This window comes from Fukomys damarensis, unplaced genomic scaffold, assembly GCF_012274545.1.
Source record: "Fukomys damarensis isolate Sample0158 unplaced genomic scaffold, DMR_v1.0_HiC HiC_scaffold_36, whole genome shotgun sequence".
NCBI classification, from domain to species: domain Eukaryota; kingdom Metazoa; phylum Chordata; class Mammalia; order Rodentia; family Bathyergidae; genus Fukomys; species Fukomys damarensis.
The window spans coordinates 36926905-36952537 of NW_022900948.1; the positions used below are offsets into that span (position 1 = coordinate 36926905).

The window sequence follows — 25633 nt, forward strand, 5'->3', positions numbered from 1 at the left end:
GTCACACTGCAGGAAAGACAGAGGGGAAGCAGGAGGACCAGTTAGGGAGCCACCAAAGCTAGAGGCGACCTGCGCGGACCAAGATATTGGCAGCAGGGTGGGGAGAAGAGGAGTGCTTGAGAGGTGACAAGCTGGGAGCTGGCAGGGTGTGGCTGGAGGTGAGAGTGGCCGTGGGGGTCAAGAAGGGTGACGCCCTGGCGTCTGGCCCGGTGCCCTGTGTGCAGGGAGGGGGATGGCGCTGTTAGCTGAGATGGGAAACGGGCTGCACTCAGGGCCCCACGCACTACTCAAGCAGGAACAAAGTGTGGTTTGGGGCTGGATTTGCAAAGTTCCTCCTCACTCAGAATCAGCAGAGCGTGAAAGGTCCCTTGTCATTTACAGCAACAACAGAACCCAAGTCTGGCTTGACCTGTCTGTTGGGTCCAGGAAGTTTCTGCAGGACTCAGAGCGAGGCCAGAGAGAGGCCATCTAGCACCAGATTTTTTTTTTTTTTGGTACCAGGGATCGAACTCAGGACCTTGCTCTTGGAAGGCAGGCACTGGGCTAAATCCCTGGCCCATAGGACCAGATTCTAAGGGCCCGGATAAACATCTGCCCTCTCTGCTGTCAGGCCTCGGGTACTGTGTCCCACTGTGCACCTGTCTCCCCCACAATGCGAATCCAGTCCATTTGCCATAGGCTTAACAACAGGGCCTGTTTGTGTCCTAATCCCAGGTGCACGTGGGGTCTTGGACTCTGCCCTGGGCTTGGGGAAGCTGCTCTGGGCTGAGAAATCTTCTGGTGTGGGTGAGAGCCAGCCACCCATGGTGCAGTGGTCCTCCGTAGGGTGAGAAGGATGACTCTTGAGCTGTCCCTGCAGGGCTGATGTGGCATGGTCCCGATCCATCACTGGTTCTGTGCCAGCGGGAGCCTCCGAGGTTCAGCAGACAGAATCTTTGCCTCCCAGGCACCTACAGCCTGGTGGGGGTGAAAGGCCCTGCCCCAGCTCCAAATGCTGTGGTGCTCAGCGCCCAGCAACAGAGCAACCGTAGAACGATGCTTAAACGGAGAGGTGGGAATGTGATGTACGAACAGCGGGGTCCCCAGGCTGCACGTATACAGGGTGAGAAAGATTCTCTGAATAGGAAATAGTAAACACATGCACTTGACATTTTTATCTTATTCTTAATAACCATATGAAGTAGCTTCTAATTTTGTTCTCCTTGAACAGAGAAGGAACCTGGGACTTAAAGAAATGATGTAGCTTGCTCAGCTTACGCAGGCAGTTCAGTGAGGGGCCAGTTTATAACTCCAGAGTCCTGAGCCACAGCTCTGAGCTTGGCTGGATCTAGACACACAGTAGGTCTGCCTTAAATGTGACAGGAACTTTAGGCTGGATTAATAGAGGCATGATCTCTAGAATGATGGAGGTGAGAGTTCTCTTTGCCTTGCCTTGGGTAGAGCTTGGCTGATCGTCTAATTGTGGCTCTCATGCTGTCAACAGGGAGAGGGTCTGTCTGGAGCCAGGGAGGCACTGAAGGAACTAGATACCCTCAAGTTAGGAAGAATGGGAGGAAAGGAATACATGGTTTTTTGAGTCCTTGAGGGGAGACAAGAATGTCTTCAAGTGTCCAAGGAGCCGTGAGGAAGCAGTTCTGAGACAGCCCAGTTCTGGGTGACATCAGAGGGCAGCCCTAAGACCAGCAGGTGCAGGCACAGGTGAGAGAGTTTAGCATCCTAAGAACCATTCTTTTAACCAGCTGAACTCTCCAACAGAAGGTGTCTGGTGCCCTGGTGGGAGGTGTGAAAGGAGGAGTGGAGACAGGTGGATTTGGTGAGGCGACCTTTAACCCCGCGGTGCTGAGAGGCTGGGTACTTTGTTTCCAGGTGCTGCTGACTCCCCCTGTGCTGTGCTTTGGCCGCCGTGGTCGCAGCTCCTGCCCCGAGTGCTCTCATCTCGCTCCAGCCCTGAGAGGTAGGTGCGGCACGACCATCGTCCTCCCAACACCAGCCCAGCTGCCCAGGGTGCTCTGGGACCTCCGTGGACTCCAAAGGGGTCCCTGGGTTTTCCTCTTGGGGCTCAGAGCCTGTGTCCTTGGTTACCTCGTTCTATCCTTGCCCACCCTTGGGCGGGGCCCGGCGCATGCGGCCTGTGGGAGAGGGCGTGGCCTGGGCCGGGTGCCCGGATGCCGCGCTCTATGCTGGCTGTGCTCGCTGTGGGACTTCTGGAAGACTGCTTTCCCTCTTCAGGCCACTGACAGTTCTCTGTAAAAGAGTGGATTCCCCCAGGAGGAGGGAGAGGAGGCCCCTTGGGGTACGCTGCGCCTTGTTGACCTTAGGAGGAGCACCTGAGAAGTGTGGGCAGATGGCTGAGTCACCCCGGCTGGGCTGCTCGGCTGGCAGGGTGGGGCCCACCTGGCTATCGCATTTCCAGGGGAGCCGCTGAGTGGGTTGGGAGGAGGGCAGAGTGCGGAGGGAGACCTGGTTCTCCTCCCAGCCAGGGCCTCAGTTTCTCCGCCTAGAAGATGTGCGCATTAGTCTCACCCCACCCACCTGACAAGGTTATCCCCAGGTCCGCATGAGCTCCTAGACGCGGTGTGGGCTGGAACGTGGGAAGCGTCCCTAGAGAGGGACAGTCTCCACCTGAGCGCCAAGGCGGAAGTGCACCTCATTGTGCAAGGAGCCTGGGAGGTTCCTGACGTCCCTGGATGGCCGAAAGGAGAAGGGGCGAGTGTGCACAGGCCTCCCTCGCTTGCCGCAGCCTGCTGGCTTCCAGCGGTGATGCAAGTGGACCACAGTTGGAGTCGTTCCTCTTTCACGCAGCTTAGGTGAAGGGGCTCTTTATGGTTCCCATAGGGCCCGGGTTCCTACAAGGCCTGGTGTGCCCAGAGAGGAGCCCATCTTTCATCCGTCGCTGCCCACGGCGGGTCCCAGGGCCATGTCTCTGTTCCCTCTCTCCTCTTTGACATCTCCAGGAGCCCGTGTCTCAAAGCCATCTGTCAGTAGTGTTCTGCCCTGTTCCTGGTTTTATAACAGCTACACAAGAATCTGTCCCCTGTCCACCCCTCTTCTGCAGGCTGGTTCGGGCCCAACCGGGTAACTTACTTGCGAGATTTGCCTGTTCACCTGTCATGGTTCTGCCCAGTTCATGATGAAATTCGACCAAGGAGTCCTCAGTGGCCTCCTCCTGGCTCCATCCCGAGGCCTGCATCTCCCACAGCCTGGGCAGATAGATACCTTCTTCCGCTTAGTTTCTGGGAGGTGTCACTCTGGCATTGCCTCCCTTTTCTAACCTTCTGGGTCGGACTCTGCTTTTCTTCCTGGGATGTTTAGCAGTATTCTGATCACCCTCTTGTCTTGAGTCACCTACACAGAATGGGTTCATTCATTCGGGTATTCACTGGTTCATGAATTCATTCGATGGATATTTAGGCCCTGAGCTGGGTGTAGGAGGATCTACAAAGGACAGGACTTCTCCAGCCCGCCTGGGTCTCACAGTGGATCCTTCTACACACCACAGATTCATTTTCTCCTCATCTGTGAAGATGGGTGGGGTTGGTGGGAGAGGTGGGGCCTCCCTAGAAAAGCCAGGTTCTAAAGAGGGAACCGGGGATGGGCAGGGAAGCGTAATAGCCTGGACCCAAGGCTCGGAGGTGGGAGGGAGCCTGGGAGTCTTTGAGGGACTGAAGACTGGGAAGGCAGCCAGTTGAGGGGGATGTGCTGGGAGAAGGCCCCAGGGACCACGGACAGCTGGGTCATGCCACCCTTAGGCTTAGATTTTATTCTGGGCCTCTGGAAACCACTGGGAGTTTGGAAGAATAAGGGACACTTGGGTGGATTTCATTATCAGAACCCTTGAAAGAGACAGACCCGATGAGGCCCGAGGCTGTCATTTTTGGTTTATCCACAGCGGGGTGTCCGAGCACTGCGCTTTAGAGTGAGGCCGGGTATTGGGCAGCCCTAAGAAATGTACACTTTCCCAGGATTCTCTTGGCTCCTTGCATTTTCCCCTACCCAGCCAACTCTGGCACAGAGAGGGAGGTGAATCAGCACGCCCCAGCCGAGGAGAGCCGCTCTACTCCAGGAGGGTAATCCTCCTGGTAGCTGGTGCCCAGAGTGCTCTGTGATGAGTGCCAGCAAGGGCTCTTCCTGCTGGCCAGATGAGCACTGGCCTGACCAGGGGCTCCAGGCAGGAGGGCTGTGTGCAAAAGCGTGGCCACCTGGAGGAGCCCCCTGTGGGGTCCAGCAATCGGCAGTGTGCCAGGAGTGAGGTGGGTTGGGGCAGTAACATGATGGGAAAAGCAAGGTTGGGCCTTGAGTCCCAGGTTCTGATGCTGTAGGTGCTGGGGAGCCATGGTCGGGTCTTGAGCTGAGGAGTGACTTGACAGGTGAGATTGCAGGGCAGTGAGCCAGTGACAGGCAGAGGGGAGGCAGAGCAGAAAGAGCAACACTGCCGCACACAGAGCCGAATCCCTGGTGCTGCTCTTTGATCCTCCCCCTTGTTCTGTTCCACCCGTTTGTCTGGCACTCCTGATGCCCAGGGCTGTCACTGCAGCACTGGGTGGGGGCGGCTAAGCCCTGGGCTCAGACAGACTTCACTCCAATCTGGACTTGCTGCATGCTGCTTAGAGTTGCTCAAGCCCTGTTGGCCTCATTGTCTCCATCTGTGAGATGGGTGCCAAGTTGTTGAGAATTACCCGACAGGGAAGTAAAGTCCTTAGCGTGTGCTTGGTCCGTGGGTGGTAACGACCCTGTCCGTGTCATGATCTGCCCCGTCGGGAGCACTGCCTTTTGGCCGTAACTTCGTAATCTGTACTGGAAAACAAGACGTCCCCGGCATCCCCAGGGAGGGCTTCGGTGGGAAATGCGTTTGGCCCTGGAATCTGGCTCAGGACCAGGCACAGAGGGCTGGACCAGGTCTTAGTTGTCCTTCACGCTTAGCACTCAGCACAAGGCTGGGTGTTCGAAGCTTCCTCTTGTGGCCGAGGGATCTGGAACCCGAGAGGGACAGTGGCTCACGCAAGGTCACTTCAGCCATAGCCCCAGACTTGTTCATTTTTCCCTGGGCTCAAATGTTTGTTGCAGTTTTAATTGTTAAAATGCTGTTGATCTAAACATTCCCAAGTTGCCTGGGGAAGGGGTAACTGTGGCACGAGCATCGTGAGGGAGTTTCCTAGGGAGGAAGGTTTAAAGGCATCATGTCCAACGGCCCTAGTTCACATTTAGGGAAACCGAGGCCCAGAATGTGTGGCTGACCCAGGGTCCTCAGCCGATGCGAAGCATACCCAGCTCCAGTATCCGCAGAGAAGAAGCCGGGCTCTCCCCTCCTCCCCGGCCTCATGGGGGAAAGTGAGGCAAGGGGAGTGTGAGCAGTGGTTTCCTGAGGAAGTTTTGTGTTTCATTGTGTCGGGCAGAAGGACTGCTTCCGGATCCGTGCTCGCCCATGATGCCCGTGGAGCCAGGCCTGGCACAGCTATTTAGGGCTAAAGCTCCAGTATCCGCAGAGAAGAAGCCGGGCTCTCCCCTCCTCCCCGGCCTCATGGGGGAAAGTGAGGCAAGGGGAGTGTGAGCAGTGGTTTCCTGAGGAAGTTTTGTGTTTCATTGTGTCGGGCAGAAGGACTGCTTCCGGATCCGTGCTCGCCCATGATGCCCGTGGAGCCAGGCCTGGCACAGCTATTTAGGGCTAAAAACACGGGGTCCTAATTATAGGCCGACGTGATCAGGTTGCCTTGCGTCACAGGGCCCGCCTTTCCGTTCCAGCCCAGCCACGGCCGAGGAGGTAGCCCTTGGAGTGGCAGTTGTGACCTATGGGTGAGTAGCAGGCGGACTGGGGTGCTCCCCGAAACCTGCTCAGAGGAGGAGAGGCAGGAGGCTGGAGGGGAAGCAGCCAGGCTCTGGCTACCCACGTGTGCAGGGTCACCAGACCAGGTGTGCATTCCCCGCGTGGGCCACGCCCCTCCGTGCCCTTCACCTGGCTCCCCGGCTCCCCCTGTCGGCGGAGGCAGACTCTTGCGCATCCTTTAAGCCACTGCTGGTGACTCCACCAGGCTCCCGGCTTCCTCTTTACTCTTCCACTGTCCACAGCCACTTGAGTGGTTACCTTTGTTCAGGCTCGTGCCCCACGGGGCTGAGGAAAGCCAGGGCCTGACGTGGAGGAGGAAGAAAAGAGGAAAGCGTCGGTGACCAAGCGCCTGCGGAGGCCACTCAGCTTGCAGGCGTGCTGGGCTCTCATTTGCACAGTTCTCTGTGCAGTGGGTACCTGGAAAGGTGGGCAGAAGGGAGAGATGGGCTTGGAAGTCAGACAGGGTTTCGGGCATGCTGTGTACCTCCTGACTGTGTAGACTTCGGCTACAGTTCTCTGAGCCTCAGTTTCTTCATCTATAAAATGGGATGAGTCCAGACAGTGCTTATAAAGGAGTTCTCGTGACGCCTGGTCCACGATGAGCTTTTCTGTGCTGTGCGGTAGGAGTGCTGTTTCCAGCCAGGAAACTGAGGCTCTGAGTAGAGGAGCGCCTTATGGAGAGCCCTGTGTAAGTCAGTGGCCAAGAACAGAGATCATGACTGGGGATCCCTGGCTGCCTGCTCCACCCCGTGTCCTCCCTTCCCTCCCTTCACTCCCCACCTCTTACCCCCTTGGGCCTATCCTCTTCCCCAGATCAGGGAAGCTTTGTTTGGGGATTGTTTTTCCTGAGAAGCTTCCTCTGTGGTGCCACAGGATGACTCAGAGCCCTGAGTCACTGGAGGGAGAGGAGAGGGGAGGCTGGGGAGGGAAAGGGGAGAAGGGGGAAGGAACAGGCCTGGATCTGGTCCTGGCTCTCCTACGGTGTGATCAACAAGGCCTGAGGAGTCCCCTTTCCTGCACAGCCCCAGTTTCCCCTGGCATGAAAGGAAGAGGGTGGGCTTGGCTGAGAGATACAGAGGCTGAGCCTCAGAATCATAGGTTCCTGGACTCCAGATGTACAGAGCCAGAGGCTGAGGTGGGGCCTGGGCGCTTGTACTTTCCCAGAGCTCTCTGGATGATTCTGCCACACACCTGGTCTGCAGAGGTGTTTAGGAATCGCCTTTCGGTGCTGGTGGCCCCAGCTTACTCCCAGCTGGGCCTGAGAGTGGCTTGCTCGTCCACCACAGCTGACTGCTTTGGCAGAGCAGCGATTGGGAAGGCGAGGGGCTTAAAACAAAACAAAACAAAATACCAACGTTCTTAAAATATAACTCTAACACTTGTTGAAGAAATTGACATATAATTTACATACATATAATTCAGTCATTTTCATGAGTGAAAAACCATCCAGTGATTTTTAGTGATCTTACACACTTGTGCAGCCATCTTTAAAATCAAGTTTGAGGACATTTTCATCACCCCAGGAAGGTCCCTTGTGTTCTCCTCAGCCACCTCATAGCCAACTGCTGATCTGCTGTTCTCTGCTGATCTGCTGTTCTCTGCCCCTGTGAATGTCCAGAGCCCTGTTCCTCTCCCAGTTTCACCCTTTCCACCCTGTGACCCATTGTTCTGCCCCGAAGTTTGGATTTCTTCTCACGTGAGGCGAACGTCACACCTTCCCCGCAGCTGGTCTGAATTTCACCATTGTGCAGTGTCTCGTGTACCGTGGGAGCTGGGCACAGGTGAGGCCAGTACACAGCACCCAGGACATCGGTGATGGTCCTTGCCAACAATTGAAAGCCCTCTATGCCAGGCACTGGGCTGATTGCCTTCACTCCATCCTCTATTTTAATTCTCGCGACAGCCCTCTCAGGTGGTGTTAATGTCATTTCCATTTTATAGCTAAAGAACTGAGGCTCTGAGAAAAGAAACCGTTGTGAAGTCCCCTAGGTGATGATGGGGCTCTGTCCCATTGACTGCCCCCCTTAACCATGAGACTGAGGTTCCCACCCTGCTCCTCTCCAGCTGTGAGTCGTGGCGAGAGGGTCCAGGACAAGGTTTATGGCACATACTTCCGGGGAACAGGACCTGGTCCAGTGGCTGTGGGGTTGGAAGGCCGGAACGCAGCGGAGTAGATTATACAGCAGATGTGACATGGTGCCCACAATCCAGGGCATAAGTGACATGGGACACAGCCACAGTGCAGACATAGGACAGTGTGTGACCGGGACTGGTGTGTGGTACATGTGATTCGGGCCTGGTGCCATGTATGCGATGCAGAACTGTGGCCCAGGGACGTGGGACTGGAGGTGCAGTGACTGGTTCCCTGCGATGCTTTCTTGTCTGCGTTTCTCCTTGTTTGTTGTTGTTTCTCCAGGAGGCAGCAACAGGAGCCAATTTTCTCCTCTTCACAAAGGCCTGCCTGTTTTTCCCCTCCTCCTCCCCATCTCTGATGCCAAAGCGTGGGAGAGTCCCAGAGGAGTGGTGGGGCCTGGAGTACCCCCCCCACCGCCCCACTAGCTCAGACACGGGGCCAGGGTGCAGGGCCAAGTGCCCCGTGCAGGCAGGGCCTGCTGGGCCCCAGATCCTCTCAGAGCAGGCCAGCATTGGCTGGGGCTGGAGCTTGGTAATTTTCCTCCCCTGTCCTCTTTCCTCCTTTGCTCCTCCCTGGCTGCAGCTGGCTCAGTATGTCTGCATTCCGGCTTAGGGGAGAGTGAGGGCTGGCCCCGCAGATTGCAAACAGCTGCTGTTGAGCCAGTGAAGGGGAAGGACAGGAGGCCCTGGATTCGAGGCAGACATGTCCTGAGCCCTCCAGCACTGAAACTCACTACTTTATTTTGTCTCGTCTGTAAAAGGGCCCCAGGAACCTGATGGGAGGGAAGATTGAGGCACAGAGAACCGAAAAGCTTGCCCAAGGCCCCACAGAGGGGCGGAGTCCAGGGCAGCCCACAGGTGTCTGGGAGGCAGGAAGTGGAGGCCACCTAGAGGCAAGGTTACACTGCACAGAAGCCATTGTTGGGGGCCAGGGGACAGTGCAGGTTGACAGCTATGTGGGCCCCAGATCGTAGAGGGCTGGGTTCCAGAGTCCTGGCTTCTTTCTGTTTGCGCTGGGCCATGGAAGGGGTTGGATCAGGAGGAGAAAATCCAGTCCCTGTGGATTATGGGCTGAGTGGAAACAGAGAACTTCCAGCAATGAAGATGCTGGGCTGGTGACTCCAGGGAAAGAGGTGAACATTGAGCCAGGACAGTGGCTGGCGTGTGGGCTTGGGGAGGGTGAGATGGAGTACCATGGCTCAGGTTTTTATGTACTACCCTGGGGGATTGCCCAGGGTGGTCTAGAAGCCCCCAGAGGGTCAGGGACCTGTGGGTGGTGCCTGGATGCGGGTGCAGCCCTAGTGCACCCGTTCAGAGCCCTCCTTGCTGCCAGATGCTGTGTCTGTGTTTTATGTGCCAGCTCTTGGGTTACGATCACCTCTGTACGGGGAGAGGAAGGAGAGTCCCGTGCTGTACCTAAGTCTACTGGAATTAAAAGGATTAGTAACAATGAAAGTATCTTTGCATCTCTGATGCAGTGGCTCAAAGTCTGAAATAAACTGAAGTGTCTCTAATGTTGTGATAGCATTTGGAGTTTCTCTCTGTTAAAACCCCCCCACCATGGAAGGGAACCCAGGGCCTCTGGCAAGCTATTTAAAAAAAAAATGTATATTTAAGCAAGGTAACACCATGCTTTAGAGTCCATATAGCTAGAAAACAGGTTTTATAGTGAAGCAATTGAGCATATCACCTTGCATAGTTACCCACTCTGTCGATTTTGTGCTGAGAATCACATTTGGCATGAATATCAAAAACAGTTACCCAGTTCTTATGTTACTCCTTAGACCTCTGGACTTCATCCTTCTTACCTGTTGCTTTATATCCTCTGACCTTCACCTCCTTCCTGGAGTTTCTCAGTAACTGATTTTTTTCCCTTGTACTGGAGATTGAACCCAGAGCCTTAACACTGAGCTCCATTCCCAGTCCTTTTAATCTGCCTGCCTGTCCGTCTGTCTGTCTGTCTATGAAAGGAACTGGCACCTACCAAAGATCACTCCTTGCACCGACAGAGCTTGTTTGAGAGATTTTATTTTATTTTATTTTTAGTTTATTGGTCCATTTTAGGTATACTGTACAGTTACATTCATCATTGGGATCTTGTACCTTTACATGACAGGTCTTGGTTCTCATTTTTTCCCCTTGTCCCTGCCCTCCTTCACCCCCTCCTCCCTCCCCATTTACAAACACTTTATTTCCATTTCTTCATTTTCTCATATTTTTTTCTTTTCCCTTGTTCCCTTTCCCCTACCCTTCCCACTTCCCCTACACCTTTAGCCTTTTTCTTCCTATTTCACATTGTCAATGATCTCATTAGGATCTTATGTATGAGAGATTTTATTAAAGAGTCTCGGTGGCAGGGGGACCCGCTCAGCAGAGTGTGAACAAAGGAGAGAGAGAGGGAGAGGGAAAGGGACTTGGTTCTATAGTGGGTGACTGGTGTAGGCGGGTCGGGGATTGTGTCAGCTGCACGGGCAGCCACTCAGGGGCCACTCTTGGACATTCATTATGACCTGTGACATGTGAGGTAGGGCATGGAAACTTTAAGGTGAAGGAGGAAGTTATTTATCAGAATGGCGGCAGCCGTTTCAAGGCATTTATCTTACAGTCTATCTATCTATCTGGACATAGGGTCTTCCTAAGTTTCTATATTGGCTGGGCTGGGCTCTAACTTGCAAACTCCCTTCCTCAGCCTACTATTATCAAGTTCTGGCCCTGTTATGCCTGGGAACACTGAAACTCAGAGAGGATGAGCTCCTTGCCCAGTATCACCCCTTCAGGGAGTCTCGACAGGGATCAGGGAGTCTGGACAGGGGTTTTCTTTTGGTAGGGCAGAGTGGGCCAAGTTCAGAGAGGCGGGGACAGGTGTGTAGGGAGACACTCATGGACAGTGGGTGGCAGGGCTGGCTCTCAAGGGGTGGGCTTGAGTCCTCTCCTGAGATACTTCCTCATCCCTGGCAGCAGCCACCAGCCACCAGCCCTGGTCCTCCAGAGGTACAGGGACACAAGTAGAGGTCAAGGGTGGGTCTGGGGCTAGGCGGTATAGGGGCTCCTCGATTCTGCTGTCTCTCATTTTCTCTGCACCTGGCCCCTTCTGTCTTTTCTGAGGGCTCTGCCTGCAGGCTGCAAGCCAACATCCATGCAGACAGTGGACTTGTGCTTCTACCCACGAGCATCAAACACAGAGGGAATTCGGGCTGGAGTTGGCTGATGAGGCTTGGGGACCGAGAAAGGCTTCATTTAGAGCCTGCAGCAGGAAGACATGGTCCTATCCATGTGATTGATTTGGAGAGCTTCCACCATCCCTGGTGGATCCTGGTGAAGGCTGAACTTGATCTCCACACAGGCAGGAGGTGCCTTGGCCAGATGAGCAAACACTGTCTGCTGTTTGCTGTTTCCTTCAGCATCCTTGAGTCCCAAGCCCACGAGATCCTAGAGGTTGACTGGTCCCCTTGTCACCTGGGTCCTCTTGGCTGGCTCACCACCGGGTAGCCCATTATCTCTCAGCAAGAGAGGAAGCCAGCATCTTTTCCAACGTTGTTTGTTGTGATGAAATACACACAACATTAAGAGTAATCATCTTAGCTATCTTTAAGCACATCGTTCCGTGTTATTAAAGGCATTTATAATGGTGTGTAACTGTCACCACCATCCATCTCCAGAATGCTCATCTTGCTGAAAGGAAATGCTGTCCCCTTCAAACAGCGACCTTCCATCCCCCCTTCCCCAGCCCCTAGCCATCATCATCCTCTTTTCTGTGTCTATGATTCTGACTACTCTGTACCTCATCTAAAGGGAAGCACTTACATTTGTCTGTGACCGCCTATTTCACTTAGTATAATGGCCTCAGAGCCCACCCACATGTCAGAATTTCCTTCCACTTTAAGGTTGAGCAATACCCTGTGGTATGGATATGCATTTTGCTTACTCCTTCAGCGGACACTTGGGTCTCTCTGCATTGTAGTTATTGCAAATGACGCTCTTGTGAACCTTGCTTTTGGAAGCCAATAGCGTTGAACATCTGTTTTACGAAAGGCATGGTCCTAGCGTTTTTCATGTTTATTTATTCTCGCTGAATCATCTTGGCTAGCGTTCAAGAAAGGCATTTTCATCCCTACTGTATAAATAAGGAAACGGAGTCTCAGAGTGCTGGAAACTCATCCATGTGCCCCTTCAAACAGTCATAGAAGCTTTTGTCTCCACACACTCAATGGTGTACCCAGTGCTAAGCCCCAAATGTATTTGTCTTATTAAATTCTCAAACACCCCTAGAAAGGTGTTAGAATCTCTGTTTATAGATGGGAAAAATCAAGGTTCAGAGAACCACAGTGACTTGCTCAAAGCCACTCAGTTGGTAAGTGACAGACCAAGTTGGATCAGGGACCTACCCCCAGAATTTTCTGGTAAGAAATTGTCCCTCAATCCCACGAGTGAGGCTACCCTTTTGGTTTTCCTCCTTCCTTTCCTTCCTCCATGGAGCTGCCACAGGGGTGGCTTCTCCTTCTGGCTCTGGTTGGGGCATCTGAGCCACAGATTTGCAGACAGAGGGTATCTCTCACCCAAGACTTCTGCTGGTTCTGCAGCCACAATGTCTTCAGCTGGGCCTCTTTGTCCTGCTGCTGGTTTGTCTTTGCGCCTGGGCTCGCCTGGAGTGGGGGGCTGGGTACTGTTATTTGCAGTTATTTGCTGTCTTCCGGGGCCTGCTGTTCCCCAGAGAAGGGAGACTGGCTGCTGTACAGTCCTGACAGCCACACCCTGAGCTCATGCCCATGGCCAAGTCTTGCCACTTCCAGGGCACGGGGTCAGGAGGTGGTGTGGCCAAGCCTGCTGCACATGTCCTGCCCTGGCTCTTAGCACTAGGTGGGGTTGGCTCCGGAAGCTGGGCAAGGGCCAGTGGCTTCAGTCCCTGGGATAGTTGGCCTCCTGGAGGTGGTTTCAGCCAAGCCCCACTGGTCATCTTCCCAATAGCTGTCCACACCCAGGAGGAGACTGGCCAAGGCCGACGCCCAGCTGACCCTGAGGATAAAGACCCAGCCTCAGCTCTGGCCTGCTTGTCAAGAGACCTGAGTGCCGGATCTCTGCCAGGCACTTGTTTTGAGACACTGCCCTCTTGTTCTCGGTGTCATCGTCTAGAAAGAGAGGGGGGACTAATGGCCATCACTGCTAACAAGCCCTGCTCTGTCTAGTGCCCCCCAGCAGGCTTCTTTCCATCCCCCAAACAACCCTGCAGCTGGGCATCATTGTTCCTATTTACAAACGAGTGACTTGAGCCTCAGAGAGGGAAGGAACTTGCTCCGGGTCACACAGGCCCGTTACGTTCTCACCTCTGTACACTGCCTTTCCGCAGAACCACCACACTGCTCATTCGGGGTGCATGTGTGGGGAAAGCAGGCTGCTGGGAAGATGGGTGCTTACTTTGGGGGAGCTCCTCCATGAGTCAGTACCATGCTCCCCATTTTCTAGTTAAGGGAACTGAGGCCTGGGCCGCAGGAGGCAGGCATGCTGGACTTTAAAACTTGTATCCTTATGAGTCCACTGGGCTTGTCGAGGGCCTGTCCAGTTTCACTGGGTTTCGTAACTGGCTCCTCTGTTTCCTGACCATTGTCCAGAGGGTGTGTGCTCCCAGGAGGACTGGAGAACAGCAGTGAGCCCAAAGCAAATAAGCTTTAGAGAGAGCTCTTCCCACGAAGGGCTGGCTGCTGGGAAAGTTAGAACGGCAGTGTTCCGAGTGAGAGAACAGGGTGGTGTCTGCACGGCCCAGCCAAGGCCTTTTGTGCATTGTGGCTGGGGGTGGAGGGTGAGGCCACCTCCTCCAGTATCTGGTAGTCGCCCTGGGAGGCCCACACCAATCCAGAGAGTAGCTTGAAGTTTAGGCAGGAGATGACCTGGGGCTGGTCGTGGGGGTCCTAGGTTCAACCCTAGGGGAAACAGGGCTGCACCAGAGGGACTTGGCTGTACTGCTCCATCCTGTGGCAGACCCTGAGAAGCTGCCTGCTGTGTGCATGGCATTGGGCAGAGCTAGGAGCAGCCAAGGTCAGAGGTCAAGGGTCAGAGGTGCAGCCAAGAGCAGGACCTAGGATGCGCTCCCTGAGGGAGTGGGTAGTGATGGGCGGCCACCAAGTCAAAGACACCGGGCCAGACCTGAGTGCCAAGCAGCACCAAGTTGTGGTGGCCTCACCCTGGGGATGTTCCTAGGATGTGCCTTTGTCCTAGGCAGTGGCGCCAGTGTCTGGAGGGCTTTCCTGGTCGGGCTTTCCCATCCCAGTCTGGGAGGTGTGGTGGAGACAGCTATCCCAGAGACTCCTGGCTGCCAGCGAGCCCGGGCTGGACTGGCTTAGCACCTGCAATCCTTTCCCTGCCTGGGGATCTGCTACTCCCTGCCCAATCCAGGCGGTGCCAGGGCTCCTTCTTTATCTCCCTATTCACAGCCTGGGCTCTGGAACCAGCCAGACACGTATTTGAATCTCGGCAACACCTCCTTCCAGCTGAATGATCCCGAGCAAATGACTGTCCCTCCCTGAGCCTCAGTTTCCCTGGCTGGGTCCAGACATGAGGCAGCATCCGCTGTCAGTGACTGCGGTGCCTCTTTCCTCAAGCCTGGAGTATCTGATTCAGAAGGACCTGAACGGGTGGCCTGGCCCAGTGCCCCCACTTTGCAGATGGGAGTGCTGAGGCTCAGAGACGCGTAGGTTCTGGGTGTGATTGAACAGGGGGTGCTAGGTCTAGAAACAAGGCTGACAGCCAAGCATTGGGACCTACCTTGTCTTTCATATGGAGATGCTAAAGACAGTGAGCTGCCCAAATCTCCCAGGAAGTCAGTGGCAGAGGCAGTCCTAACGCTGGGGTCTTTCTCTTGCGCCCAAACCGCCTTGCTCCCCAGAACTCATGCATCCTCTTCCAGGCAGGGAGTAGCAGGGAAGACAATGTCGCCCCTCATAGTCTCTACTCGCTGGTGCCTTATACAAGGGTCAAGAGGCTCTGGGGTCCCAGAGGTCAGGAGCTGGGACCCCAGCCCTGCAGCTCCATCCAGGTAAAGGTACAAGGCCTCTGTGATCATTAACCTGAGACCAGTGACCCTGGGCTGCTGGTCTCTGGGCCCTGGCCAAGCACGAGAGCTGTCTGTTAATCACCAACAAGGCAGCTAGGGCCATGCTGGTCTGGGTGGGGCCTCTCAGCTGGACATTGGAGCGTCCTCCGGGCTTCTCAGGGGGCCGGAAGGACAAGGACCCTTCCACTTCCTCCCCCTTTGGATTTTGCAAATTGCCTGATGAGCAAGTATCTCCTTAAGTACATTTTAAAAGGCATTTTCTTTCTTTCTTTTTTTTTTTTCTGGCTTAAAAACAAAACTGTATTGGATGTGAACGTGTAATGTTTCAAACCCTAGAGCAGTGCTTCTGAAATTTTTTCCAGCAAGTAACTTGGTGTATAATTTACGTACCGTAACAATTCACACACTGTGAGCGCAGAGCGCTATGATTTTTAGTGGATAAAATTGGTTGTTTATTCCTGACCATAGTCAAGTATTGGAATGTTTTTACCACCCTAAAAAGTTCCCTTCTGCCAACTGCAGTGATCTGCCACCCTCCTCCCAGTAAATCTTCCTCCATCTCCTACCAGCAAGCTGCCTTCACAGTTCAGCATCTACTGAATTCTTAGGGGTGTTTGCAAAAGATAAATTAAAAAACACACCCTTATAAAAAGAGTGAGTGGAACCACACTGTATTCAGTGTTCCATAGTTTGCCTTTTGCACCTGGAGATCTCTCTGTACTTACTGAGTGCCTACTGCGTGCCAGGCACACTTGGATCTAGCTCATTTATTTTTTCACAGCTGCAGAGTGGTCCATTGTATGGCAGCTCCGTGATTTATTTAGCTAAGGCATTTGGGCATTGTCTAGTTTTCTTCAATCAAACAGCACTCTAGTGAACACTCTTGCACATGTATCCCGATGTTCCTCTGGAGATGATTCTGTAGGAAATGTTGCATTGTGTGTTTTGAATTTGGACGAGGTGAAATGGTTTGTGCTTCCATCAAGACTGTTTGAGCACTGGGGTTTTCATCATTCCCACACAAGAGGGGACAACTCTGAATTAGGGCCGGGACAGCTTGCTTCAGGCTCTGGAGTGTGGCAGGTGGACTTAGCTGACCTTGGAGCCCAGAAGCCTTTGGGGCTCCCCACTGCCACTGGATAAGATCCAGACTTCAGTGTGGCACACAGGCTGTGGGCCTGCCCCTTCTTGCTCCTGTGTGTCAGACTTGTTACTCGCCGGCACACGGTTCCTGTTTGCCTGCCCTTTGCCCATGCGGCTCTATCTCTAGGGATGACTTTTGTTCTCAGTCTCCATCTTCCCCAACCTTCAAGGCCCAGGCCTCCTCCTCCCCCTAAGCCCTCGAGGCTCCCTGGTGTTCCCTTGCTCTGATGGGACCCCAGTCCCCCATAAGTGGGAGGAAGAGGTGGGTTGCAGAGGGAAATCTTCAGCCTGACTCCATAAGCAGCCACCTGGAGCTGGGATGGGTGACTACGGCTCCAGGGAGGGGACGCTCCCGTGTACCCAGCCAGAGGCTGACTGAATCCCCAGCAACTGTCATGCCCATATAGTAGGTGAGAAGACTGAGGCATTGGGAAAAGAAAAAAAAAAAAAAAAAAAAACTGAAAAAGAATAGAACCTAGGTCTCTGGCTTCCCAGGGATGAGCTCAGAATCGGGAGAAGACTGATCCAGTCTTCCCCAGGAGGGCTGCCCCGGATAGATACAGGCTTCGTCAAACAACAGGGCTTGAGTGGATATAATTGGTTGTTTATTTACGAATCGAAGGCTTTGGATGGACGTGCTGCCCCTGGGGAGACGTAAACGGAATCAAGAGGGGACAGCGGGGAACAACTACGCGACTTTAGCTTTTGATCGAAAACACAACTTTTAAAACACAAAAAATGGCTTAGGATGGAAGAAAGAAAGACAGGCCATTTGGAGTGACGTTGAAAGCCCAGGAGTTGAGAGTCCTGCCCCGCCCCTCCCAGCCTTGCTTGCTTCACCTGCCCCTAGCAGATGGTCGTGCTGGGGGTGGGGTGGGTGTGTTTCTGCCCAGATCCAGGGCTGCTAGAGTTCAGATCCTGACAGTGCCATTTATTAGCTGTGTACAAAATGGCTTAGCCACTCAGCGCTCAGTTTAGCCCTCTGTAAGATGGGTTGGCCGTAGTACCCACTCTGAACACGATGTTCAGATGTGTTAGCAAGTGCCAAATTTCACAAAAATATTCCATGTCATTTTTCTGGAGACATCGGGTGTAGGGGTAGAGGGAACTGGGTGGGTTACAGTGGACCAGAGTGAGCTAGGCTCCCCGGGGTCCTTTCCTGCATCCATTTAGCTGGCCCCCAATTAGCACCTGCTGTATGCCAGGCCCCTGCTGGGTCTCTGCGGGAGCTGGGGTTCAAGGCGTGACCACGCCCAGTCAGGTCAGTCCGGGTGGAAACCAGCTGTCTCCCAGATCCGAGGCAGATCCCCGCCTCTCACGGGGCCCAGCCTTGCCCTGCGCCCTCCCTGCGCCCTCCCTGCGGGGCGTTCCGGGTTGGGTCGGGATGGGGAGCGGTTACTTAAGGTCAGCGACCCGGCAGAGTCCGCAGACCGGGTCCTCCGCCCCGTCGCCGCCATGGTCCCTGCACTGCTGTGCGCGCTGCTCCTGGCCCTGAGCGCGCTGTCGCCAGCCCGTGCGGCCACCGCTTCACAAGGGGCGACCCAGGCAGGGGCCGCCCAGGGGCGGGCGCCCGAGGAGCGGGTGAGTGCCGGGGAGCCCGGCCCCGGAGTAATTCTCTATTGTAAGTTCTTGCAGATACAGCGCTAGGAAAAGGGGAGTAATTCAGGTCTAGAATGGAAAAACTGTTTTGTTGCTTTGTAAGTATCTCTCGCTGCCCTGGGCTCTGGCGGTGTGGGCGGGAGCAGGGCCCTGGCTGGCTGTTTTCCCCCCTCCAGGCTAACCTCACCTGGGCCGGAGTTCTGCCCCTCGCGCCTTCTGATTTCTTGCCCATCTCTGCAGCCTGATTCTCCTTTTCCTTGTCGACTGACTGCTCCCTTCTGCCTGACTTTCTGATTTCTCCACCCACCTCAGGATTTCTCCTGCTCCGAGGCCTCTCCTGTCTTTCTTGTGCATCTCACCTGTTTGTGGCCTTGACCGTCATTTCTTGTCCCCTGTCTCTGTCTTGTTTCTTTTCCCATTTTCCTGTTCACCCTGTATGTCATCCCTCCCTTGGCGCTCTGGTTTTCCTTCACTCCTGCCATGTCCCCTCCGGCCTGTGGTGACCCGCACCCGCTGACTTCTGCCCCGGCCCCAGCCTAACTCCCGCGGTCTCCAGCCCCAGTGCATGTGTGACTGCCTGTTCCCAGCCCTGACCACCTCCCTCCTCAGGGCTCTGCAGGCCCAGGCTGCTCGCCGCTCCGCCCTCTCTGCCTTTTCCAAGAAATGCAATTTGGAGGTGGGGTGTTGGGGGGCAGGAGGGAGGCGGCAGACAGCGCAGGAGGCCACTTGTGCCCAGCAGTCCTGTCCCTTCTCCGGGTGTGTTGGAGTGTAGGCAGGGCACGGGCAAGCTTCCCGCATCCAAAGAGAAAAGCCAACAGGCTGTATGACCTTAGCCCAGTCCCCTCTCCTCTCTGGGCCTTAATTTTCCTATCTGCGAGGGGGGTTGGTTAGTGAGTCTCCAAGGTCCTTTTACTTTTAACAGCCACGGCAAGAAGCAGGCGGGGCCCCTGGGGACTCAGATTCACCACTGTAATCAGAAGGGTCCGGAGTGTGTGCTCTTGGAGCCTGGGACAGTCCCTTCATGCTGCTTCCTGGCTGGGGGTCCCGGGCAGAGACCCTTCGCCTCTCTGTGCCACTGCGGTCACAGCCAATTGGCAATAAAAACGGAAGGGAGAAGGGCAGGAGAGCCTACTGCTACCCCCCACCCTTGGCACCCAGAAGAGCAGATAGGGTTGCTGAGCTGGAAGGACAGACGCTGGCCAAGGCGCAGGATTTGGGGCACCAACTCTTGCTGTGTCTGCTAGCTCCAGAAAGGGGTGGGCTCGCCTCAGCCACGGAGAGCAGGCAGCTCAAGTGAGACGCCCTTGGTGCTGGAACCGCCTTCCCTCATGCCCGGGCACCTTGTGCCCGGCCGCTCCCTGCCGAGCCCGCAGCCCCCACTCAGGACCCGCCCTGTCTCCCCCCAGCCCAGCAGCATGGTGGTGGAACACCCCGAGTTCCTCAAGGCAGGGAAGCAGCCTGGCCTGCAGATCTGGCGCGTGGAGAAGTTCGACCTGGTACCCGTGCCGCCCAACCTCTACGGGGACTTCTTCACAGGCGACGCCTATGTCATCTTGAAGACCGTGCAGCTGCGGAACGGGAATCTGCAGTACGACCTCCACTACTGGCTGGGTGAGCGCCCCTGCCCATCCTGCCTTTGAGCCGTGCTCCCCAGGAGCTACCCGATTAAGTATGTGCCAAGCCCTTCGCTGACGGCTACAACCCCAGGCTCTAGAGCCAGCCTGGCTGAGTTCGGGCCCCATCTCTGCCTCTGACCTGGGTTCCACTGTTTGGCAATTCGCTGCTTTCCCTGTGGAGTAGAAATGATGGTAGAGCCATACTGCCTCACAAAAGAGTAAAACGAGTTCCGGGGGGTGACATGGGTATCCCGGCCCCTCCACAGCTTCCCAGACTCAGCTCCCTGATTTGCTCCTCATGGTCAGGAGCTGGAGCCTAGCATAGCTCTGCTCTGCAGTGCTGTGGGTCCTGCACCCCCATTATACGGATTGGTTAGTGGAGGCTCACAGAGGCTTCTCTGACCAGGCCTGTGCAGTGCTAGAGGCTCCAGACTTCTCCTCCCCAGGGTTGGAACCACCCCTCAGAAGCCAGGCTCAGCTGCTCTGATGTCTCCTAGGCAATGAGTGCAGCCAGGATGAGAGCGGGGCGGCCGCCATCTTCACCGTACAGCTGGATGACTACCTGAACGGCAGGGCCGTGCAGCACCGAGAGGTCCAGGGCTTCGAGTCGGCCACCTTCCTCGGCTACTTCAAGTCTGGCCTGAAGTACAAGGTGGGTTAGGTTTCTCCTTGCTTGGTGGCCAAAACAGATACAAAGAGGCAAGACCCATCAGGTTTGCTTGTCCTTCACTTTACAGGCAATGGCAGACAGGCCAGAGGCCAGGCTTGGGAGCCAACCCACCTTGGGCTTGAATCCTGGGCCCTTTCTAGCTGTGTGACCTTGGATAAGTCAGCTTTGCCTCTCTGAGGCACTGGTTCCTTTTCTCGAAATGGGGAGAAGCAGATTTTCTGTGACGTCACAGGGTTGCCTTCCTAGCCCAGCGGTGAGGAGCGGGCAGAGAGGGGAAGCCCAGCCTTTCTCATAGCCCTGGAGGGCTTGGGCTGATCCTCTCTTCTGCACCCCGTAATTCTTAAGGCCTTGCGCATGAAGGGCCCCTTGTTAGGTATTGATAAGGCACTCTTATTCCCTCTTGCTGATCACTGGAGTCTCCCTTGAACTTGAACTCTTCAGATAGGCAGAAGAGCTCTATCCCTGAGCTCCCTCCCAGGGGCGGCTGAGCAAAGCCGAGCTTGGAGGCCCGGGAGGCTGTGCCCAGCTCTGTTGTGTGACCCCAGCAAGCCACATGACCTCCAGAGCCTCGCTTTCCTCTCTGGTTAGAGCAGCTGTTCCTGCCCTACAGGGCTGGAGAGGATCTGGTGCAGGGGTGGCTGGGAAATGACTTGCACGGGGCTTGGCTCCTTGGAAGGGCTTGGAGAAAGCTGTAGACTTGCAGAGCTGGAATTCTCTTTGGTCTGGAAAGAGAGGAGATAGCGAAGTTTGTTAGTCAGGAAGGCCTCATACAAGAGTCCAGACCGCTCATTCCGTGGCAGTTACAGGGGACTGAGGTACAGAGAGGTTAAGCACCTGACCCATGGTCGCACCTTAATTGCTACTGGAGCTAGAACTAGAAACCAAGGCCTCCTGACTCCTAGCATTCTTTTCAAGCCAAAAGAACCTTTTCAAAGTTTTGGAAGAGGGGTCTAGCCCTGCCTATGACACGAATGTGCTGTGTGTACTCAGAGAAATCACTTGCCCTCTCTGGGCCTCAAGAGCCTTTGTGTCACTGAGCAGTGACCCTGTGCTCCCAGGACTAGAGGCACAAGGGATTGAATGGTGGGAAAACACAGTGAGACTTAGATGTGTAGCAAAGGACAGGGTGTATCTTGGGAATGGCAGCCTGGGGCTGGGTGGGGCCTGGCTTGAGTCCCTGGCATCTATTCAGCCCCATTTGCGCATTTACCAGTTTCCATTTTACCTGTGCCCCAGGTGCCCCCCACCTCCCAGCTGTGTGGCTCTGCCTTCTTCCTCCAGCCCCTCTGGCCTTGGGACCTGAAGAGGGAGAGGTGGGAAGGCTGGGGACCAGGCCCCTGAGCTGGACAAGGACCAGGTGTTCTGCAGGTCCTGGAGAAGGTAGTGGAAAGAACAGTCACCCAGTCAGACTGGGGCTGAGGTCCCACCCCGACTCCTCTCGGGCGCCCCCCGATCATCACTCAGCAGGGAGTTTCGAAGCCCTGATACCAGCAGCACCCGCTTTCGGTGCAGATGACCTCATGCAGGCCTCGCAGCTGTCCCGGCACCGTATTCAAGCCCCTCCCTACCAGGCTGAGAGTCGGGTCCCTTTCAAGGAGGCAGAAAGATGGGCAATTTGAGACGAGTCCGTGGGATCCCAAGGAGTGGTCAGTGTTTCGGGGCCCGGGGACTCATATGGGTTCGCTCATCTGTCTCGCCTTGGTCCCCTGTTTCTTAGGGGCCAGTTGGTTGAACAGGGTCACAAATGTAAGGTTTCTCATGTGCACAGGACAGTTTCACCAGGTCGGAGAAGGCTACGACGCAGATCAAGGCTCCCCGGATTTTTAGGGATAGAGAAGGATGAGAGGAACCAGGACTGTATACGGCGCCCTTGTTACAGGCTCTCATTTCATTCTCGCGTTAGCCTTTATACAGTGGGTGGTAACGTTCCCATTTCGTAGATGAGAAAGCCGAGGCTCTGTGGAGTGAACTGATTTGCCTAACTCCACCAGCTGGGCGAAGGTTCTTACCGTGGTGGAACACTTACGATGCTCACCATGTGTTGGGGACTCTTCTGATCATTTTACCCATTGAACTCATTTCACCCTAGGGGGTAATTACGAGGGTTAGCACTGTTTTGTAAGTGGTGCAGGGATATTAAGCAATCTGTTAAGTGATGGAATTGGGATTCAACCCAGATGTGAAGGACCTCATGTAGAGCTGACTCAGAGTGGACACTTCAAGTCCTTGGCCTTGGATCTGAGCTCAGGCAGAGCCTAGGGTCCGTATGCCAAGCCTTCCGAGCCCTGGGGTGCTTTCTGGGAGATGTCCCCGAGGGTCAGTTCCCAACTGTGACCCCGATTTGTGCTTTGTCCCTGCAAAGACCTAGCTCCTGGTGGAAATGTGAGGCTCAAAGCCGGTCCTGTTTACCACCTTGTGCAAGTCCCCAAGCTGCCCCCTCACTTGGCAGGCCCAGCCCAAGGTTCTCGCCCAGTGCCCTCATCAATTATAGATCCCGAGGAGCAGGCTGTTATGCAAGACTTGTTCCTGTGAAAGCCTCTTCTTGGGAGCCATTCTGACCTCGGCGTGTGCTGAGGGGCAGGGAGGGGTCAGGAGCTCTTAGGAATGGCTGGCGCAGGGCCTGGACCTCAGTGTTCTGTGACACCCCCGCCCCCTGCAATCTTAACAGTCACTGAGCTGGGCCTTGGTGCAGAATTCCCTCCATCAGCCTCCCTCCCCTCCCTGTGTCTCAGACAGAATCCTGGAGACCCGCAGGCTCCGGGTTCTGTTACTTGAAACCCTTTGAGGGTTTCAAACAAAGTCCTGGTCCAAGAGCACAGCGGGAAACCCGGAGAATCATGGACTCTTTTTCTCCCATTCCTTAGAAAACCTCCACTGTGTTAGGACGGAGGGTCCAGCCCCACAGTCTTTTCTTTTTCATTGTTTTATAAACAGCTCAACAGTTTCTCATGTAAGTTGTTATTGCTTGTTTCCCTTCTCACTGTAAGAGTCCTGCAGACTTGATGTAAAATGTCAAACATTACAGAAATGCCAGTTTTAGAAAGTAAACGTCGCCCCGTGATTCTGTCCTTATAGATACCAAATGGTGGTTTTTTCCTCTCTGTGAATATACCTATTTATTTATCCTGTCACTATAATTTGGACAGTGGTTCTTACTTGTCCCACTGAATTTTGTTTTAATCACTTGATGTTAGTCTGTTCCCACCTAATGACTACACTATAGAAAGCAACAATCCTAAAGATGATTTAAAAAAAAAGCTGGGCATGGTGGCACATGCCTCCTATCCCAGCAGTTTGAAAGGCTGAGGCAGGCAGATTGCAAATTTGAGCCCAGCCCAGACAATTTAGCAATTTAGTGAGAACTTGCCTCAAAAATAAATATATATGCAAGTATGAAAAAGGGTTGGAGATGTAGCTCATCATTAAGGCCCTGAGGTCAATCCCATGTACTACAGAGAAAAAGAGAGAGAGAGAGAGAGAGAGAGGGATTGTAGTAAAAATGAGAAAAAAGGAGTTCAAAACAAAATTCTGTCTCCTGTCTTTATAGGCCCACTGATGTGTGAACCTAGTGCCTTTGCACTGATCTGTATGCCCAGCTCTTTTAACGGTGTTTTGTTTTTGAGATAGTGTCTTGCTGTGTCACTGAGTTGCCAAAGCTAGTCTTGAACTTCTTATCCTCCTGCCTCAGCCTCCCAGGCTACAATGCCTAGCTCACTAATGTCTTGTAAAAGTTTGTTTGGCATTTATTTATTTACTTTATTTATTTATCTACTCCTTCCAAGTCTAATATCATAGACCAGTAAGATTAAAGGAGTTATTTGATCAAAAAACTCATAACCTCCATCGTTAGAAATCAAGTGTTCTTTTAAATTTTATATAGGAAATTCCTGAGAGCTGAGATTTAGGACAGAAAGTGATTCTTTTTAATTTTTCTGTTTTTTGAAAACAAATATAAAAGGCACACTTGTACACGCAGAACATTCCAGAGGTATGTAACAAGCAAAGGTCTTTCTTTTACTGCCCTGTCTCCTCAGCTCTGGGGAGTCAGTACAACAGGCATTTTCTGAAAAGCTTCTCAGATCCACCCTCCCTTGATGCCCAGCCCAGGGAAGTCCCTGGTTAGGGCTGCATGGAAAGAGGTCCATCCCTGGAAGGGAGGAAGAGCCCTTCCGGTGCTTAAGTCAGCCCTGGCCCTAGGACTCCTGCTGATACCAAGGAGGGACACCAGAGGGCACTCCCTCTCTCAGCAACAGGAAAATATTCTACTTGAAAGATGGCTGTCAATGTGCCTTGTTCTTGGGTGACCCTAGAGACTTTTCGCTCTGGGAAATCTGGGTATCGGGGGAACAACACGGACGGCCCTTACATATTTAGTCACACTGTGTTTGAATCCTGGCCCTACGCTCCACCAGCTGTAAGGTCTTGGGCAAGCCCTTTGGCTGTGGGCGCCACTTCCTCTGCTGTGGGGTGGGGGTCAAAGGGAAGCCTGACTTAAACTGGCTCCCCTAGTCTTCCTGCCTTTGCCTAGTCGGTGCAGCTGGCGTCAGACTTAAGCGGGGCTGTACAGAGAGAGGTGGCAGAGAAGGACCCACGGGATGCCCGTATTTCTAGTCTTGTGAAAACCCTTCCACTCCACCCCATGGGATGTGGAACGCAGAGAGATTCCAGATCCGGTGCAGGAGGACGGGTTGCCACACACTTGCCAAGTGCCCACAAGTAAAGCCAACTTCTGGTGCGATATAAAGACTTTTTAGGTCTGACTCTGGGGCTTAGGGCTGATGAGTACCTGGAGCTGGGGACTGCTAACTTCAAGAAAGCCCAGCCAGCTGGACACAATGGCACAGACCTGTAATCCCAGCATTCTGGGAGGCTGAGGCAGGAGGATCACAAGTTTGAGGCCAGCCTGGGTACCTTAGTGACTTAGTGAGACCCTGCCTCAAAATAAAACATAAAGGATTGGGGATGTAGCTCAGTAGGAAGTTCCTCTGTTTAGTCCCCAGTACTGCAACATAACAACGACAAAATGGCAACAAGAAAAAATGCCAGCCAGCTTGCCTTGGCGTTTTACTGAGCCCAGAGCATGTGGGCCAGTGGCAGGTGGCCCCCTGCAGGCCCCTGCTCCAGGACTTAGTGATGACTACAGGGGCAGAGGAGAGACCTGAAGCTCAGAGAAGGGAAGATACTTACCTAAGGGCAGGGCCACTGTCTTTTATGCACAGCTGCCTCTGAAGCTCAGTTGGGGAGACACAGTGACACAAGAAAAAGACAGAGGGTATCACGTGGGCTGGGGCAGTTCAAGAAGACTTCCTAGAGAGCCTTGAAGGATGGGAAAGATTTACAGTTGGATTAGAGCATTTTGCAGAACATTCAAGCCCAAAGACAGGATGTGGTGGAGAAAAGTAAGAAAGGAAGGTGCATGGTAAAACAAAAAGCATACGGGTGCCTTCATCTCATGCTTTGCCGGAACCTTTTTCATGCTCATGTTCCTTGTGTAACAGTCAGCGGGGATTAGTAAGGAGCATCCCTTGCATGTTTGACCATGGAATCCTCTCCTTGCAGAATACCCAGGGGGAGTAGGGTGCCACAGGACATCCCTAGGGGAATGC

The 25633-nt window shown here is 54.1% G+C and overlaps 1 protein-coding gene across 3 annotated transcripts in view; it reads left to right on the plus strand.

The window, feature by feature from the left end:
• The first annotated feature begins 1796 nt into the window (after window positions 1-1796).
• Gsn (gelsolin) overlaps window positions 1797-25633 on the plus strand; it is a 41301-nt gene continuing 17464 nt past the window's right edge. The window contains exons 1-3 of one of the 3 annotated variants that reach the window (XM_010602947.3): window positions 1797-1954; window positions 19148-19352; window positions 19855-20009. In XM_010602947.3, the coding sequence (XP_010601249.1) occupies window positions 19157-19352; window positions 19855-20009 (351 nt within the window). In that variant the 5' untranslated portion in view covers window positions 1797-1954; window positions 19148-19156. Of the gene's footprint in view, window positions 1955-17544; window positions 17724-17768; window positions 17840-19147; window positions 19353-19854; window positions 20010-25633 lie in introns of those variants that run through there. The other 2 variants (XM_010602945.3, XM_010602946.2) reach the window with 2 other exon arrangements.